The following is an 18782-nucleotide window of genomic DNA, read 5'->3' on the forward strand; positions in this document are numbered from 1 at the left end:
AGTGGAGGGTCAGAGAAAGAGGGATACAGAGAATTCGAAACAGGCTCCAGGTTCTGAGCTTGTCAGCACAGAGCCCGACGCAGGGCCTGAACCCACGGACCGCGAGATCATGACCTGAGGCAAAGTCGGACGCTTAACCGACTGAGCCACCCAGGCGCCCCAAAATCTCTTTTTGTTTTTGTTTGTTTTGTTTTGTTTTTGACATTTCTACTTTCCTCTGTCTTTAGTCTTTATGGAGTAACCAGTATTCTTACCTTCTGGTTTGGCTGTTGTGGAAGTGTAAATATAGACTTCCAGTAGGTCCAGGTAAAGAACACAAAGATGGCATGGTAGAATATGAGGTAGATAACTGAAATTTAAGAGAAAAAATCAGTGTTTACACTATTTTTTGTCCATTCCTAAGAGTTCTGAAAGACATAAAACTAAACAACAAATGTTGTTTTCCTATTACCAAGTATTTTCTAGTACTCTTATAAAATTTTAATTCTTAACTTTTTCCCATGAAGTGACAGAAACAAGATGTAGTGCCAAATTTTTAATGACACTTTCTGGAAGTTTCATGTTTTAAAAGTTACCATGTGATTCTAAAACTAAAGGGGAAATTTTCTTTATAACAATGTGAGGGAAGTTACCATCACCACTTATCATTATCTCTGCCACTGTAGGTGCTAAAAGATGATAATGATATTATTTGCACAACACTACAGTTTACAACGCCATTTCATATTATCTCATTTTATTGTTTCAATAACTTTGTGAGATAGGAAGTAGGATAGGGACAGTTGATTAACTATCAGGAGTGGTTGGTTATGCAAAGTGACACAGCTATTATATAATGTATTCAGATCTTAAACACAGGGTTACTGACTGTAAATCACAAATTCTTTTCAGTAGCCTCAAAGAATACACACTTTTTAAAGAAGTAGTATGGATTCATATTTATTGAAGCCAATAATTAGAGACCTTTTCTTTTTCAGCACTAGAAAGGAAGGTTCCACATGACTGCATAATTGCATCTGGTTAGGGTCACATCCTTGGACTAAGACTGGTGGGGGAATAATCTGCAGTCCTAATTTTACATAAAAATACCAATAAACTTAGTATAAAAATCACAGTGAACTTTCACTTACAACATCAACATTGTTAAAGTCATTATGTAAACAGCACTTTCAACTTTGTTAAACTAATAAAACATGACAGTATCTTCAGATTATATAGTTTTGAAATATCAGTTGTATCTTTGTGACAGCTGTAAAAGTGGCTTTTCACTGTTTAATTTTTTATACTCGTTGCCTCCTGGATAGTTCTGATATCAGAAATTTCAGTATTCTTCACAAAGGTCATTCATTATAAGACTCATGGCCAGTTTACTGTTTCATTGTGAGCCTTGCATTGCAAGGACTCAAGAAAGACTCAAGGGAATGATGCCTCAAGACCAAGTTAATATGGGTAAGCCTCTCACACATTTATGACTAAATTGAAAAAGCTGTACTCTGAGCCCAGTGCTCCTTGTCTTGTGTTCAATACCCTTTTTATGTGCTTAATTTGTGTCATTAAGAAATCTCACTTTCTTTTTTTAAAAAAATTTTTTTCAACGTTTATTTATTTTTTGGGACAGAGAGAGACAGAGCATGAACGGGGGAGGGGCAGAGAGAGAGAGGGAGACACAGAATCGGAAACAGGCTCCAGGCTCCGAGCCATCAGCCCAGAGCCCGACGCGGGGCTCGAACTCAGGGACCACGAGATCGTGACCTGGCTGAAGTCGGACGCTTAACTGACTGCGCCACCCAGGCGCCCCAGAAATCTCACTTTCAAATTCAAGCAATTTAAAGTAAAACATAAAAGTTCACTGTACACATACATCTACCTTCTACTTCCCCATCCTAAGGCATAATACCCATTTATTATTTGGCATGTATCATTCAGATCTTCTGATTTTCATGTTTATATAAATCTATGAAGACAACATGCATATGGAATTTTTATAATATTTAAAAATTTTTATTGTATGTCTTTTGAAAAGCAATACATTCACAACATTCAAAATTTGAAGGTATAAAGTGGTACACAGGAAAAATCTCCCCTCTGTCCCTGTCTCTCAGCCACCAAGTTTCCCTCCTGAAAGCAACAAATGTCACAATTTCATGAGTTCATCCTGTACCCTTTTAGATTTTAAACATATGGAAGTACTGAAACAGGGTGGTTTTTCCCCCCACACAAATAGAAGTATTTGCACTGTTTTGCACAGTTTTGCACTGATTTCTTTTTCATTTTCTCTAAGTTGGAAATAATTCTACTTACTATAACTTGGAAAGAGTGAGCTTCCTCATTCTCCTACAAACAAATGTTGCAGGGGGGGGGCACCTGGGTGGCTCAGGACATGATCTCACGGTTCATGGGTTTAAGCCTGGCATCGGGCTCTGCACTGACAGTGTGGGCCCTGCTTGGGATTGTCTCTCTCTCCCCTCCCTCTGCCCCTCCTCCACTCACACCTTCTCTCTCTCAAAAATAAATAAATTAATAAAATAAAATAAATAAATTTAAAATGTTGCACTGGTTTTCATTGCATCAAATTGTGATTTGACCAAACTGTTTCTTATGAAAAATATTAGTTGTTTCCTTTTTTCTTGCTATTAAAAACAATGTAATGAAAAAACCTTGCCCAAACATAGGCCCTTTGGTAGACACTGTCAAGCTGACATTAAAAAAAAAAGAAAAAAAAAAAAGCTTTTTTTCCATTGTGGGGGAACAATAGGTTCCACAGAGCCATTCAGGTGATGCTCATGCCAGGGTATTGCAGGGTGGAGCTATGAGGGGGGCAATTAAGAGAAGGGAGCATGGGGATCCTGCTCACACTGAATCCACAGACCTCCCCCCACCACCTGACCACTGCATCTTTCCTGCTATTGCCCTGTCCATGAACTCTTCCACGCTTGCTTCATGGTTGGACACTAGAAGCTTCCACATGGCCACTCAGTGGATTGTGGCTCTCCAGATCCTACGATCAAGTGCTGGGGTGGTACAGTGAACAAGACTGTGGTTAGAAGGGACCTTGGACATCACCTGCTCCAACACTCATTGCACAGATTCAACTAAGGTACATACAAGGGTCTGTTATACTCTGTCATCTCCCTGGCAGTTTCAGGGCATGGCAGAGAGGATTTCTAAGTTCCATATGTATCACACCACGAACTAGAGGCCTATTCATCTTTACAATAAAAATTCACTTGGGGAAGAGAGAGGGAAGATAGCAGTGCAGTAGGTGGACTCTAAGCTCATCTCATCTCAGGAATACAACTAGATAATTATCAAATTATCATAAAGAGACCAGAAATAGACCTGAAGACTGACAGAACAAGCTCCACAGCTAAAGGGTGAGAAGAAGCCATATCAAAGAAGGTAGGAAATGGAGAGACATGGTTTAGGGGAGAAAAGGATCATGGGTGCTGTGGAGGGGAGGGAAATGTGGTCACAGAGAAGGGTGATAGAGAGCTTTGAGCACATAGGGGGATTCAAAAGAAGGTTTCCCCAAAAACCATTGGCTTGGAAAATGACGTGGGCCTAATTTCATGAGTTCTTGAAACCAGCAGGTCTTAAACCTTGGAGTTTTAAAGGTCAGCAGTCTTGGATGGGATTGAACCTGGAGGACACTGTACTGCTCTTGGACAGAAGGCAGAAGCTGGCGGTGGACAGCAGGGAAACAGCAATCTGAAGAACAGTGGGCACACAGTGGGGAGATTATTTACTCTACTCAGAGAACATCCCTGAGATGCAGCATTCAGAGACGCCTCTCCAGGAACAAAAGTCTTGAATGGCGCTCTATCCCTCCTCTTCCCTTCAGCATAAACACAATGCCACCTGCAAGAGGCAGTACAGAACTGACACTTGCTGCCTAATGTGCTTACACCAAGCCCCATACTGCTGCACTCTTGTGGGACTGCCCTTTGCAGTCACGCTTGCCTCAGGCATGGCAGGCCTTTCTCCAAGAAAACCAGCGCAAATTCTTGCCCACACCACATGTCCTTGCCAGAAAGTTCTGAAGGACCTCGGTTCTGGTGGAAGAGTTGTCAGATTTCATTTCACAAGCAGACCGGAGCACATCTAGTTAAGACTCACCACATTCAGACCAGAGACCACATACTGCACACACCTGGGCAAGGGGAGCCTCTGCAGACTGGCCTGAAGGAAGTGCAGACAAAACACAACAGCAGAGTACAAGCAGCACACACCAAAGACATTCCTTGAAGCAACAGGCCCTTGGCATTACATGACCTATTCTTCATAAGGCCATTGCTTTCAGGAGCATGAGACATAACTGGCTTTTCTAACACACAGAAAAAGGCAGAGACATAGACAGACTGCCAAGACAGAAGAATTTCTCCTAAGTGAAAGAACAAGATAAGGCAATGGCCACAGATCTAAATAAAACAGATATAAGTAACATGACTGATGGAGAATTTATTTATTTATTTATTTTTTCAATATATGAAATTTATTGTCAAATTGGTTTCCATACAACACCCACTGTTCATCCCAAAAGGTGCCCTCCTCAATACCCATCACCGACCCTCCCCGCCCTCCCACCCCCCATCAACCCTCAGTTTGTTCTCAGTTTTTAAGAGTCTCTTATGCTTTGACTCTCTCCCACTCTAACCTCTTTTTTTTTCTTCCCTTCCCCCATGGGTTTCTGTTAAGTTTCTCAGGATTCACATAAGAGTGAAACCATATGGTATCTGTCCTCTGTATGGCTTATTTCACTTAGCATCACACTCTCCAGTTCCATCCACGTTGCTACAAAGGGCCATATTTCGTTCTTTCTCATTGCCATGTAGTACTCCACTGTGTATATAAACCACAATTTCTTTATCCATTCATCAGTTGATGGACATTTAGGCTCTTTCCACAATTTGGCTATTGTTGAGAGTGCTGCTATAAACATTGGGGTACAATTGCCCCTATGCATCAGTACTCCTGTATCCCTTGGGTAAATTCCTAGCAGTGCTATTGCTGGGTCATAGGGTAGGTCTATTTTTAATTTTCTGAGGAACCTCCACACTGTTTTCCAGAGTGGCTGCACCAGTTTGCATTCCCAACAACAGTGCAAGAGGGTTCCCGTTTCTCCACATCCTCTCCAGCATCTATAGTCTCCTGATTTGTTCATTTTGGCCACTCTGACTGGCGTGAGGTGATATCTCAGTGTGGTTTTGATTTGTGTTTCCCTGATGAGGAGAGAAGTTGAGCATCTTTTCATGTGCCTGTTGGCCATCCAGATGTCTTCTTTAGAGAAGTGTCTATTCATGTTTTCTGCCCATTTCTTCACTGGGTTATTTGTTTTTCGGGTGTGGAGTTTGGTGAGCTCTTTATAGATTTTGGATACTAGCCCTTTGTCCGATATGTCATTTGCAAATATCTTTTCCCATTCCGTTGGTTGCCTTCTGGTTTTGTTGGTTGTTTCCTTTGCTGTGCAGAAGCTTTTTATGTTCATGAGGTCCCACTAGTTCATTTCTGCTTTTAATTCCCTTGCCTTTGGGGATGTGTCGAGTAAGAGATTGCTACAGCTGAGGTCAGAGAGGTCTTTTCCTGCTTTCTCCTCTAGGGTTTTGATGGTTTCCTGTCTCACATTCAGGTCCTTTATCCATTTTGAGTTTATTTTTGTGAATGGTGTGAGAAAGTGGTCTAGTTTCAACCTTCTGCATGTTGCTGTCCAGTTCTCCCAGCACCATTTGTTAAAGAGGCTGTCTTTTTTTCCATTGGATGTTCTTTCCTGGTTTGTCAAAGATGAGTTGGCCATACGTTTGTGGGTCTAGTTCTGGGGTTTCTATTCTATTCCATTGGTCTGTGTGTCTGTTTTTGTGCCAATACCATGCTGTCTTGATGATGACAGCTTTGTAGTAGAGGCTAAAGTCTGGGATTGTGATGCCTCCTGCTTTGGTCTTCTTCAAAATTACTTTGGCTATTCGGGGCCTTTTGTGTTTCCATATGAATTTTAGAATTGCTTGTTCTAGCTTCGAGAAGAATGCTGGTGCAATGTAGATTGGGATTGCATTGAATGTTTAGATAGCTTTGGGTAGTATTGACATTTTGACAATATTTATTCTTCCAATCCATGAGCACGGAATGTCTTTCCATTTCTTTATATCTTCTTCAATTACCTTCATAAGCTTTCTATAGTTTTCAGCATACAGATCTTTTACATCTTTGGTTAGATTTATTCCTAGGTATTTTATGCTTCTTGGTGCAATTGTGAATGGGATCAGTTTCTTTATTTGTCTTTCTGTTGCTTCATTGTTAGTGTATAAGAATGCAACTGATTTCTGTACATTGATTTTGTATCCTGCAACTTTGCTGAATTCATGTATCAGTTCTAGCAGACTTTTGGTGGAGTCTATCAGATTTCCCATGTATAATATCATGTGACTGATGGAGAATTTAAAGAAACAACCATAAGAATACTCACTGGGCTTGAGAAAAGAAGACATCAATGAGACCTGTACCACAGAGATAACAGTTAAAAGAATCAATCAAAGATGAAAAGTACAATAAACGAGATTGGAAACAGGCTTGATGCAATGAAAAGCAGGCTGGAAGAATCAAAGGGATTAATTAGTAACACAGAAGAAAATAATGAAAATAATGAAGCTGAACAAAAGAGAGAAAGAAGATGTATGGAACATGAGATAGACTTAGGGAACTCAGTGACTCCATCAAACATAATAACATTTTTATATGAGTCCCAGAAGAAGAAGAGAGAAAAGGGGGCAGAAAATTTATTTGAGGAAATAATAGCTGAAAATTTCCCTAGTCTGGGGGAAGAAACAGATATCCAGATCTAGGAGGCAGAGAGAACTCTCATCAAAATCAATGAAAGCAGGCCAACACCAAGACATATAATAATTAAATTTGCAAAACATAGTGATAAAGAAAAAATCTTAAAGTGGCAAGACAAAAGAAGTCCTTAGCTGACAAGGAAAAATCCATAAGGCTAGCTGGAGACATCTTAACAGAAACTTGGTAAGACAGAAGGCAGTGGCATGATATGTTCAAAATGCTGAAGCGGAAAAATCCGCAACCAGAATACTCTATATAGCATGGCTATCATTCAGATAGAAGCAGAGATAGAGTCTCCCAGAGAAACAAAAACTAAAGGAATCTGTGACCACTAAACTAGCCCTGCAAGAAATATGAAGGGGACTCTTTGAGGGCAAAGGAGAAACCAAAAGTGACAAAGATAAGAAAAGATCAGAGAAATCACCAGAAACAATGACAAAACATGAATAAAGTGATAATAAATACATGCCTACCAATAATTACTTTGTAAATGGACTAAATGCTGAATAAAAATACATAGGGTGTCAGAATGGATAAAAAAGAAGGCCCATCTATATGCTGTCTACAAGAGACTCATTATAGACCTAAAGACACCTGCAGATTGAAAGTGAGGGGATGGAGAAACATTTATCATGCAAATGGTTGTCAAAAGAAAGCCAGAGTTAGGGAGGGAGGCTAACCATAAGAGACTCTTAAAAACAGAATAAACTGAGTGTTGATGGGGGGTGGGAGGGAGGGAGAAGTGGGTGATGGGCATTGAGGAGGGCACCTGTTGGGATGAGCACTGGTTGTTGTATGGAAACCAATTTGACAATAAATTTCATATTAAAAAAAACCAAATTATTCCACATTCGTGTAAAAACAGACTGGAAAAAAACAGACAAATAAGGGCACTATACCATAATAAAGGATACAATACAAAAAGAAGATCTAACAGTTACAAATATTTATGCACCTATAAGGAAGGACCCAAATACATGAAACAATAACAAACATAAAGGAACTAATTGATAACGATGCAAAACTAGTAGGTGGCTTAACATCCCAGTTACATCAATAGATCATCTAAGCAGAAATTCAACAAGAAAACAATGGTTTTCAATGGCACACTGGACCAGGTACTTAACAGTTATATTCAGAACATTCTATTCTAAAACAGTTGAATATACATTCTTTTCAAGGGCACCTGGGACATTCCTCAGAACAGATCACACATTAGGTCACATATCAGGCCTCAATAAATACAAAAAGATTGAAGTCACATCATGTAGCTTTTCTGACCACAACACTATGAAACTAGAAGTCAATCCCAAGAAAAATGCGGAAAAAACATTAAAACATAGAAGTTAAACAATATCCTACTAAATAACGAATCAATCAACCAGGAAATCAAAGAAGAAATAAAAAAATTCATAGAAACAAATGCAAATAAAAATACAATGGTCCAAAACATTTAGGATTCAGCAAAAGTGGTGCTAAGAGGGATGTATATAGCAAAACAGGCTGAATTCAAAAAGCAAGAATAGTCTTAAATAAACAGCCTAACCTTTCATCTAAAGAAGCTAGAAAAAGAACAACAAAGCCTAAAGCCAGCAGAAAGATGGAAATAATAAAGATTAGAGCAGAAATAAATGATCTAAAAAACAATAGAACAGATCGATGAGAGCAGGATCTGGTTCACTGAAAAAAATTCATAAAATTGATAAACCTATAGCTAGACTTATCCAAAAAAGGGGAAAGTAATCAAATAAATAAAATCACAAGTGAGGGACAGGAAAGTACAACCAATACCCCAGAAATAGAAACACTATTTGAACAAATTGGACAACTTGGAAGAAATGGATAAATTCCTAGGAACATATAAACCACCAGAACTGAAAGAAGAAATAGAAATCTTGAACAGACCAATAACCAGGAAAAAACTGAATAAGTAAAAACCTCCTGACAAACAGAATTCCAGGAACAGAGAGCTTCACAGATGAAATCTACCAAACATTTAAAGAAGAGTTATACCTATTCTTCTCAAACCATTTCAAAAAAATAGACGAGGAAGGAAATGTTCCACATTCATTCCATGAGGCCAGCATTATCCTGATACCGAAACCATAAAAAGATACTACAAAAGAAGAGAACTACAGGCCAATATCTCCGATGAACATACATGCAAAATTTGTCAACAAAATACTAGCAAACTAAATAGAACAAGAAATTTAAAAATTACTCACTTCAATCAAGTGGCATTTATTAACAGGAAGCAAGGGTGTACAATATTTACAATCAATGTTTTACACCACATTAATAAAAGAAATGATAAGAATTATATGATCATTTCAATAGATGCTGAAAAGCATTTGACAAAGTACAACATCCATTCATGATAAAAAAAAAATAGGCTTACAGGGAACATTCCTCAATATAATAAAGGCCATCCATGAAAAACTCATAGCTCATATCATACTCAATGGGGAAAAACTGAGAACTATTCCTCTAATTCAGGAACAAGATAGGGATGTCCACTCTCACCACTGTCATTTAACATAGTACCTAAATTACTAGCCACAGCATTCATACAACAAAAAGAAATAAAAGACATACAAATTATCAAGGAAGAAGTCAAACTTTTGTTATTTACAGATAACATGATACTTTATACAGAAAGCCCAGAAGACTCCACCAATAAACTGCTAGAACTGATACATGATTTTAGTAAAGTCTCAGGATACAAAATCAACATATAGAAATCTGATGCATTTCTATACAGCAATAATGAAGCAGCAGAGACATAAATTAAGGAGTCAATCCCATTTACAACTGCACACACACAGAAAAGATACCTAGGAATACACATAACCAAAGAGGTGAAAGACCTGTACTCTGAAAACTAGGAAACACTGACGAATGAAACTGAACAGGACACAAAGAAATGGCAAGACATTCCATGCTCATGGATTGGAAGAACAAATATTGTTAAAATGTCTATGCTACCCAAAGCAATCAACACATTTAATGCAATCTATCAAAATACCACCAACATTTTTCACAGAGCAAGAACGAACAAACCCAAAATTTGTGCAGAACCACAAAAGACCCCAAATACCAAAGTAATCTTGAAAAAGACAAACAACCCTGGAGGCATCAAAATTCTGGATTTAAAGTTATATTATAAAGCTGTAGTGATCAAAACATTATGATACTGGTACAAAAAAGACACATAGATCAATGGAAAAGAAGAGGAGACTCATAAATGAAACCACAAATATATGGCCACTTAATCTTTGACAAAGCAGGAATTAAAATTAATGGGCAAATGACAGTTTCTTCAACAAATGGTGCTGGGAATACTGTGGTATGATACTGCAGTATAATATTGCATGCATCATGCAAAAGAATAAAACTGGGTCACTTTCTTACACCATACACAAAAATAAATTCAAAATGGAGGAAAGACCTAAATGTAGACATAAAATCATAAAAATCCTAGAAGAGAACACAGGTAATAACCTCTTTGACATCAGCCGTAGCAATTTCTTTCTAGATATATCTCCTGAGGCAAGGGAAATAAAAGCAAAAATAAACTACAGGACTTTATAAAAATAAAAAAGCTTCTCCACAGTAAAGGAAAAAAACAAAACTAAACGGTACCCTATGGAATGGATTAAGGTATTTGCAAATGATATAGCTGATAAAGGATTAGTATCCAAAATATATAAAGATATTATAAAACTCAACACCCCAAAAATGAATAATACAATTAGAATGGGCAGAAAACATGAATGGACATTTTTTTCAAAGAAGAAATCCAGATGGCCAACAGATATATGAAAGATGGTCAAATATCACTGATCATCAGGGAAATACAAATCAAAACTACAATGAAATATCACCTCACACATGTCAGAATGGCTAAAATTAACAACATGAGAAACAACTAGCATTGACAATGATGTGGAGAAAGGAGAACCCAGTTGTACAGTTGGTGTGAATGGCAACTCTTGCAGCTACTGTGGAAAATAGTATGGAGGTCCCTCAAAAAGTTAAAAATATAAGTATCCTATGATCCAACAATCACATTACCCCCAAAATACAAAAACACTAATTTACAGGGACACATGTACCATATGTTTATAGCAGCATTATTTACAATGACCAAATTACAGCATCAGCTGAAGTGTCCATCAATTAATGAATGGATAAAGAAGGTGTATATATAATAGAATATTAGCAATAAAAAAGAATGAAATCTTGCCATTTGCAACAACATGGATGGAGCTGTAGAATACTATGCTAAACGAAATAAATCAGTCAAAGGCAAATACCCTATGATTTCACTCATGTGTGGAATTTAAGAAACGAAACAAATACACAAAGGGAGAAAAGTGAGAGAGATGCAAATAAAGAAAAAGATTGTTAACTATGGAGAACATGATGGCTATCAGAGGGGAGGTGGGTGGAGGATGGATGAAATAGGGGATGGGGATTAAGGAGTGCGGATGTTGTGATAAGCACAAGGTGCTGTGTGGAAGTGTTGAATCATCATGTTGTACACCTGAAACTACTATTACATTGCATATTAACTAACCAGAATTTAAATAAAAACTTAAATGTTCTTCCTCCAAATTTAAGGTAACATATAGTGTAATAGTGGTTTCAGGAGAACTTAGTGATTCATTACTTACATATAACACATAGTACTCATCATAAGAAATGACCTAATACCCATCACCCACTTAGCCCATTCACCACCCACCTCCTTCCACCGACTGTCAGTTTGTTCTCTAATGCTAAGAGTCTCTTATAGTTTGCCTCCCCCTTTCTTTTTTTTCCTCTTCCCATATGTTCATCTGTTTTGATACTTGGAGACTGAAGACCATCCTAAATTTGAGACTATGGAGCTACATTTAAAATACCTCAGGCTAATTACTGTTAATTTTTTCTGATGACCTTAAAAGATTTGTCAGTGAGGATGGACTAAATGGCTTATAATTAGAGGACAGCTTAGAGTTTCTGCTCTTAATAAAATTACATTGAGTTTGTTTTTAGAGGTGATAGAGCTTCCTTTTTGAAAATTTAGTATTAAGATTTGGGATATAAACACGTTTTGTTATGTGTATACTATCCTTTCCTTTCCTGAGATTAACTGCAAATCCTTAACCAATTGCAATAATTTGTAGGAAAGAAAATGCCATGAAAACACCTTACGTTTTTTCCTCTTTATTGTCAAAATGCTTTTGGTTGCTTTGGTTAGACATTCTTTGCTGATTTTTTTGTACCCTGAACTCATCTGATCATAGCTTTTTCTAAACTTAAAAAAATTTAAGGATAGGATCCCATTTTTAATGAACTTAAGTAGCAAAACCACTTTTTTTTTCATTCCTTTAGGTAATAGCTATTGCCAAAGTGAAGGAGCAGATACTATTTAATTTTGTTATATAAAGGAGATATGGTTTGCAGACGAATTGTTTTCTTAATAAAGTTGGCATTACAAGGGATATCAGTGTTCACCTGTGCCATATCTCCAGTTCTAAAATGGTTCTAATCCACTCTAGAATTTTGAAACATGTAATTTGAATCCTTGATAAAATTTACATTTAATTTTATTTTAAAAAACATTGATGAAAAATTGAAGATGATACAAACAATTGGAAAAATATTTCATGCTCATGGATTGGAAGAATTAATATTGTTAAAATTTCTATACTACCCAAAGCAATTTACAAATTCAATGCAATCTTTATCAAAATACCAATAGCATTTTTCACAGAACTAGAACAAATAATCCTAAAATTTGTATGGAACCACACAAGACCCCAAATGCCAAAAGCAATCTTGAGAAAGAAGAACAAATCTGGAAGTACCCCAATTCCAGATGTCAAGTACTCCAGTATTTAAGATATACTACACAGCTGTAATATTCAAAACAGTATGGTATTGGCACAAAAATAGACATATAGATCACTGGAACTGAATAGAGATGCTAGAAACAAACCCACAATTATATGGTCAATTAATCTATGACAAAGACAGCAAGAATATGCAATGAGGAGAGGACAGTCTTTTCATTAAATGTTGCTGGGAGGGGCACCTGGGTGGCTCAATTGGTTAAGCATCCAACTTGATTTTGGCTCAGGTCATGATCTTATGGTTCATGATATCAAGCCCCATACCAGGCTCTGCACTGACAGCAGAGAATCCTTGCTTGGGATTCTCTCTCTCTCTCTCCCTCTCAAAAATAAATAAATATTAAAAAATAAATGGTGCTGGGAAAACTGGGTAGCTAATGCAAAAGAATGAAACTAGATACTTTCTTACTCCATGAACAAGAGTAAACTCAAAATGGATTAAAGTCCTAAATGTGAGACCTGAAACTATAAAATTCCTAGAAGAGAACACAGGCAGTAATTTTTCTGGCATCTAACTATGCCAACATGTTTCTAGGTATGTTTCCTGAGGCAAGGGAAATAAAAGCAAAAATATACTATTGGGACTACATCAAAATAAAAAAGTTTTTGTACAGTGAAGGAAACCATTAACAAAACAAAAAGGCAACCTACTAAATGGGAGAAGATATTTGCAAATGATATATATGATAAAGGGCTAATATCTAAAATATATAAAGAACTTAAACATCTCAATACCAGAAAATTTTTTGAAAAGACAATCCAATTTAAAAATGGGCAGAGGAGGGAGGAGCCAAGATGGTGGAACAGCATGGAAGTTTTTTGTGTGTCTTGTGTCCATGAAATACAGCCAGACCAACATTAAACCCTCCTACACAACTAGAAAACTGATTGGAGGATTGACAAAACAATCTGCACAACCTGAACCATAGAATTCAGCAGGTACACGGCGCAGAGAGGTGAATTTGGGTAGTGAGAAGCTGCAGAGGGTAGGGAACAGCTTTTGCGGACAGAGAGAGGACAGAGATGGGGGGGGGAGGATACGGGAAAAGCACCCCTCCCCAAAAGCAGCTGGAGAGAAAGTGGAAAATTTGAAATAGCTGCAGGGACTAAACTAAAAAGGGAGAAAGGAGAAAGGAGAGGCTTTAAATTCCATTAAGACCATAAACAAGGGGAGTGCAAAGGCTGCAACTCTGCAGCTCAATACCTGGTGAAGCTCTGGTGGGAAGGGCAAATCCCCAGGAACAGGGTAGGGTCTGGGAGGTTCTCAGGCCACACGGGGAAAAGCGGTTCCACTGCTGGAAGGACATTTGGTAGAGACTGTTGAAGCCACCTGGTCCCAGCAGACCCCAGAAATGGCCACATTTGCTGGTGCTGGAACAAGGTCATTAAGGGTGAAGCCTGGTGCCAGATGTGTGTGGTGATTTTCCATAATCCCTGAAACGCTGCTGCTACACTGTCTTGCAAACTTTTTCTGGGGTGGGCTGGCACCTGGCCATAGTCTTGGGGCACCGGCAGCAGCAGTGTCCAGCAAGCGTTCCTGGGTGGAGCCGACATTCAGCCTTTGCTCGGTGAGACCCTCCTGCAGAGGGGCAGAATGGGTCAAAGCCACACTCCTTTAGAAGTAAGGGGCCGGGGAAAACAGCCACATCTGACACAAAACTCATACTGCCTGGGGCCTGGTCATGGAGAGTGAAAAAGCGGGGAGTGGACAAAAGCTGAAGACAGAGGACGGGTGCATGATTGCTGATCTGGGAGAACAGACTGGGTAATTGGGTGGCACCATTTGCACTGCTCCTGCGCATGTGCATACGCACCTATGAGCAACACAACAATCCACCCCAGTAGGCTAGCAGCGCCATCTAGTGGAGAGTGGAGCTGTTACACTGAGCGCCGCCCAACTGGGACAACTTTGCTCTTCAAGAACACAAGTCTCACCGGCCGCTTAGTTTATGGACTATAAAGTGCTACATAGACTGACTTCTAGCGGTAAACAAAGTAATTTCAATCCTACTTCAATCTGTTAGCAGGTTCATCTATTCAATTTTATTTCTTTTCTTTTTTCTTTTTCTCTTTTACACTTCTTTTTCTTGAATACAGAAAGAGAAAAAATTCATTTTTACTTTCAATTTCTTTTAAAAATATTTTTATTTAAAATATTACTATATTTTTTGCTTTTATGTAAATTTTTCCAAATTCTATTTTACTTCCATCATTTTATTTTAGTCTACTACAGTCTATTCACTTTTTCAGATTTTCAAACGATTTCCTTTTTTAAAATCTTTTTTCTCTTTTTCATTTTTCTCTTTTCTTGAATACAGAAAAAAATTCATATTTATTTTTAATTTTTATTCAAAATATTTTTCTTTAGTTTTTTTACTATATTCTTTACTTTTATGTATATTTTTTCAAATTCTATTTTACCCCCATCATCTCATTTTAGTCTACTTCAGTGTATTCATTTTTTCAAATTCTCAAATGATTTCCTCCCCCCCCCCCTTTTTCTTTCTGTAATCTGTCAAACCACTTTCAACACCCATACCAAAACACACCTAGGGTCTAGCATCATCTATTCGATTTCTGTTTGTGTGTGTTTTTTTCATTTTTAATTTTAATATATTTTTAATTTGAAGTTTTTTATTTCAATTTTTCTACCCCATTAATTCCTTTTCTCCCTTCAAAATGACAAAACTTAAGAATTCACCCCAAAAGAAAGAGCATGAAGAAACGACAGCCAGAGATTCAACCAACACAGATACAAGCAAGATGTCTGAACCAGAATTTAGAATCACGATAATAAGAATACTAGCTGTAGTTGAAAATAGATTACAGAGATAAAAGAACTAAAAAATGGCCAGAATGAAATTAAAAATGCTATAACTGAGCTGCAATCATGGATGGATGCAGCAATGGAAAGGATGGATGAGGCAGAACAGAGATTCAGCGATATGCAGGACCAACTTATAGAGAATAATGAAGCAGAAAAAAGAGGGAGATTAAGGCAAAAGAGTACTATTTAAGAATTAGAGACATCAGTGACTCATTAAAAAGGAACAACATCAGAATCATAGGGGTCCCAGAGGAGGAAGAGAGAGAAATAGGGGTAGAAGGGTTATATGAGCAAATCATAGCAGAAAACTTTCCTAACCTGGGGAAAGACACACACATCAAAATCCAGGAAGCACAGAGGACCCCCAATATATTCAACAAGAAACGACCATCAACAAGGCATATCATAGTCAAATTCACAGAATACTCAGGCAAAGAAAGAATCATGAAAACAGCAAGGGAAAAGAAGAACCTAACCCACAAGGGAAGACAGATCAGGTTTGCAGCAGACCTATCCACAGAAACTTGGCAGGCCAGAAAGGAGTGGCGGTATATATTCAGTGTGCTGAATCAGAAAAATATGCAGCCACGAATTCTTTATCCAGCAAGGCTGTCATTCAAAATAGAAGGAGAGATAAAAAGTTTTCCAGACAAGCAAAAATTAAAGGAGTTTGATGACCACTAAACCAGCCCTGGAAGAAATTTTAAGGGGGACTCTCTGAGGGGAGCAAAGGTAAAAATATAAATACATAAATAAATAATAAATAAATAAATAAATACCGAAAGCTACAAAGATTAGAAAGGACTAGAGAACACCACCAGAAACTCCAACTCTACAAGCATCATAATGGTAATAAATTCATACCTTTCAGTCCTTGCTCTAAATGTCAATGGACTCAATGCTCCAATCAAAAGACATAGGGTAACAGAATGGATAAGAAAACAAGATCCATCTATATGCTGTTTACAAGAGACCCACTTTAGACCTAAAGACACCTTCTGATTGAAAATATGGGGATGGGGAACCATCTATCATGCTAATGGTCAACAAAAGACAGCCAGAGTAGCCATACTTACATCAGACAATTTAGACTTTAAAATAAAGACTGTATCAAGAGATGCAGAAGGGCATTATATCATAATCAAGGGGTCTATAGAACAAGAAGACCTAACAATTGTAAACATTTATGAGCCAAATATGGAAGCACCCAAATATATAAATCAATTAATCACAAACATAAAGAAACTCATTGATAGTAATACCATAATAGTTGGAGACTTCAACACCCCGCTCACAGCAATGGACAGATCATCGAATCAAAACATCAATGAGGAAACAATGGCTTTGAATGACACACTGGACCAGATGGACTTAACAGATATATTCAGAACATTTCATCCTAAAGCAGCAGAATATACATTCTTCTCCAGTGCACATGGAACGTTCTCCAGAATGGACGATGTACTGGGACACAAATCAGCCCTAAGTACGTACAAAAAGATCGAGATCATACCGTGCATATGTTCAGACCACAACGCTATGAAACTCGAAATCAACACAAGAAAAAATTTGGAAAGGTAACAAATACTTGGGGACTGAAGAACATCCTACTAAAGAATGAATGGGCTAACCAAGCAGTTAAAGAGGAAATTAAAAGGTATATGGAAGTCAATGAAAATGATAACACCACAACCCAAAACCTCTGGGAGGCAGCAAACACGGTCATAAGAGGAAAGTATATAGCAATCCAGGCCTTCCTAAAGAAGTAAGAAAGATCTCAGATACACATCCTAACCTTACGCCTTAAGGAGCTGGAAAAAGAACAGCAAATAAAACCCCAAACCAGCAGAAGACAGGAAATAATGAAGATTAGAGTAGAAATTAATGCTATTGAATCCCCCCAAAAACACAAAACAAAACAAGGAAACAAAAACACAGTAGAACAGATCAATGAAACCAGAAGCTGGTTCTTTGAAAGAATTAACAAAATTGATAAACCACTAGCCAGTTTGATCAAGAAAAAAAAGGAAAGGACCCAAATAAATAAAATAAAGAATGAAAGAGGAGAGATCAAAACCAACACAGAAGAAAAAAAACAATAATGAGAGAATATTATGAGCAATTATATGCCAATATAATGGGTAATCTGGAAGAAATGGTCAAATTCCTAGAAACATATACACTACCAACAGTGAACAGGAAGAATAGAAAATTTGAACAAACCCATAACCAGTAAGGAAATCAAATTATTAAAACTCTGCCAAAAAACAAGAGTTCAGATGGCTTTCCAAGGGGAGTTCTACCAAACCTTTAAGGAAGAGTTAACACCTATTCTCTTGAAGCTGTTCCAAAAAATAGAAATGGACGAAAAACTTCCAAACTCTTTCTATGAAGGCAGCATTACCTTTACCCCAAAACTAGACAGAGACCCCACTAAAAAGGAGAACTATAGAGAACTATATATGGAGAACTATAGCTCATCATAGACCATGATGAACATGGATGCAAAAAATCCTCAACAATATACTAGCCAACCGGCTCCAACAATACATTAAAAATTATTCACCACGACCAAGTGGGATTTATACCTGGGATGCAGGGCTGGTTCAATAACCAGAAAACAATTAACTTGATGCATCACATCAAAAAAGAAAGGACAAGAACCATATGATCCTCTCAATAGATGCAGAGAAAGCATTTGACAAAATACAGCCTCCTTTCTTGTTTTTTTTCCCTACATTCCACATATGAATAGTCCTACGATATTTGTCTTTCTCTGACTTATTTCACTTAGCAGAATACACTAGCTCCATCCACATTGTTGCAAAATGCAAGATTTCATTATTTTTTATGTCTGAGTAATATTTACACACACACACACACACACACACACACACACACACACACACCACATCTTCTTTATCCATTCATCAGTCAATGTACACTTGAGCTCTTTCCATAATTTGGCTATTATTGATAATGCTGCTATAAACATTGGGGTGCATGTTCTCCCTCAAATCTGTATTTTTTTGTGTCCTTTGGGTAAATAGTAGTGCAATTGCTGGATCACAGGGTAGTTCTGTTTTTAACTTTTTAAGAAACCTCCATGCTGCTTTCCACCGTGGCCACACCAATTTGCATTCCCAGCAACAGTGTAAGAGGATTCCCCTTTCTCAACATCCTTTTCAACATCTGTTGTTTCCTGTGTTGTTAATTTTAGCCATTCT

At 37.6% G+C, this 18782-nt stretch overlaps 1 protein-coding gene across 2 annotated transcripts in view; it reads right to left on the bottom strand.

Annotated features, from left to right (window-relative positions):
- The window catches only part of ZDHHC15 (zinc finger DHHC-type palmitoyltransferase 15), a 249534-nt gene that overhangs the window by 120521 nt on the left and 110231 nt on the right, over positions 1 to 18782 (bottom strand). For both annotated transcript variants that reach the window (XM_006943838.4, XM_019823993.2), the window contains exon 3: positions 255 to 349. In XM_006943838.4, coding sequence (XP_006943900.1) covers positions 255 to 349 — 95 coding nt within the window. The remainder of the gene's footprint in view (positions 1 to 254; positions 350 to 18782) is intronic.

The sequence above is a fragment of the Felis catus genome, chromosome X (genome assembly GCF_018350175.1).
Source record: "Felis catus isolate Fca126 chromosome X, F.catus_Fca126_mat1.0, whole genome shotgun sequence".
Taxonomy (NCBI): Eukaryota; Metazoa; Chordata; class Mammalia; order Carnivora; family Felidae; genus Felis; species Felis catus.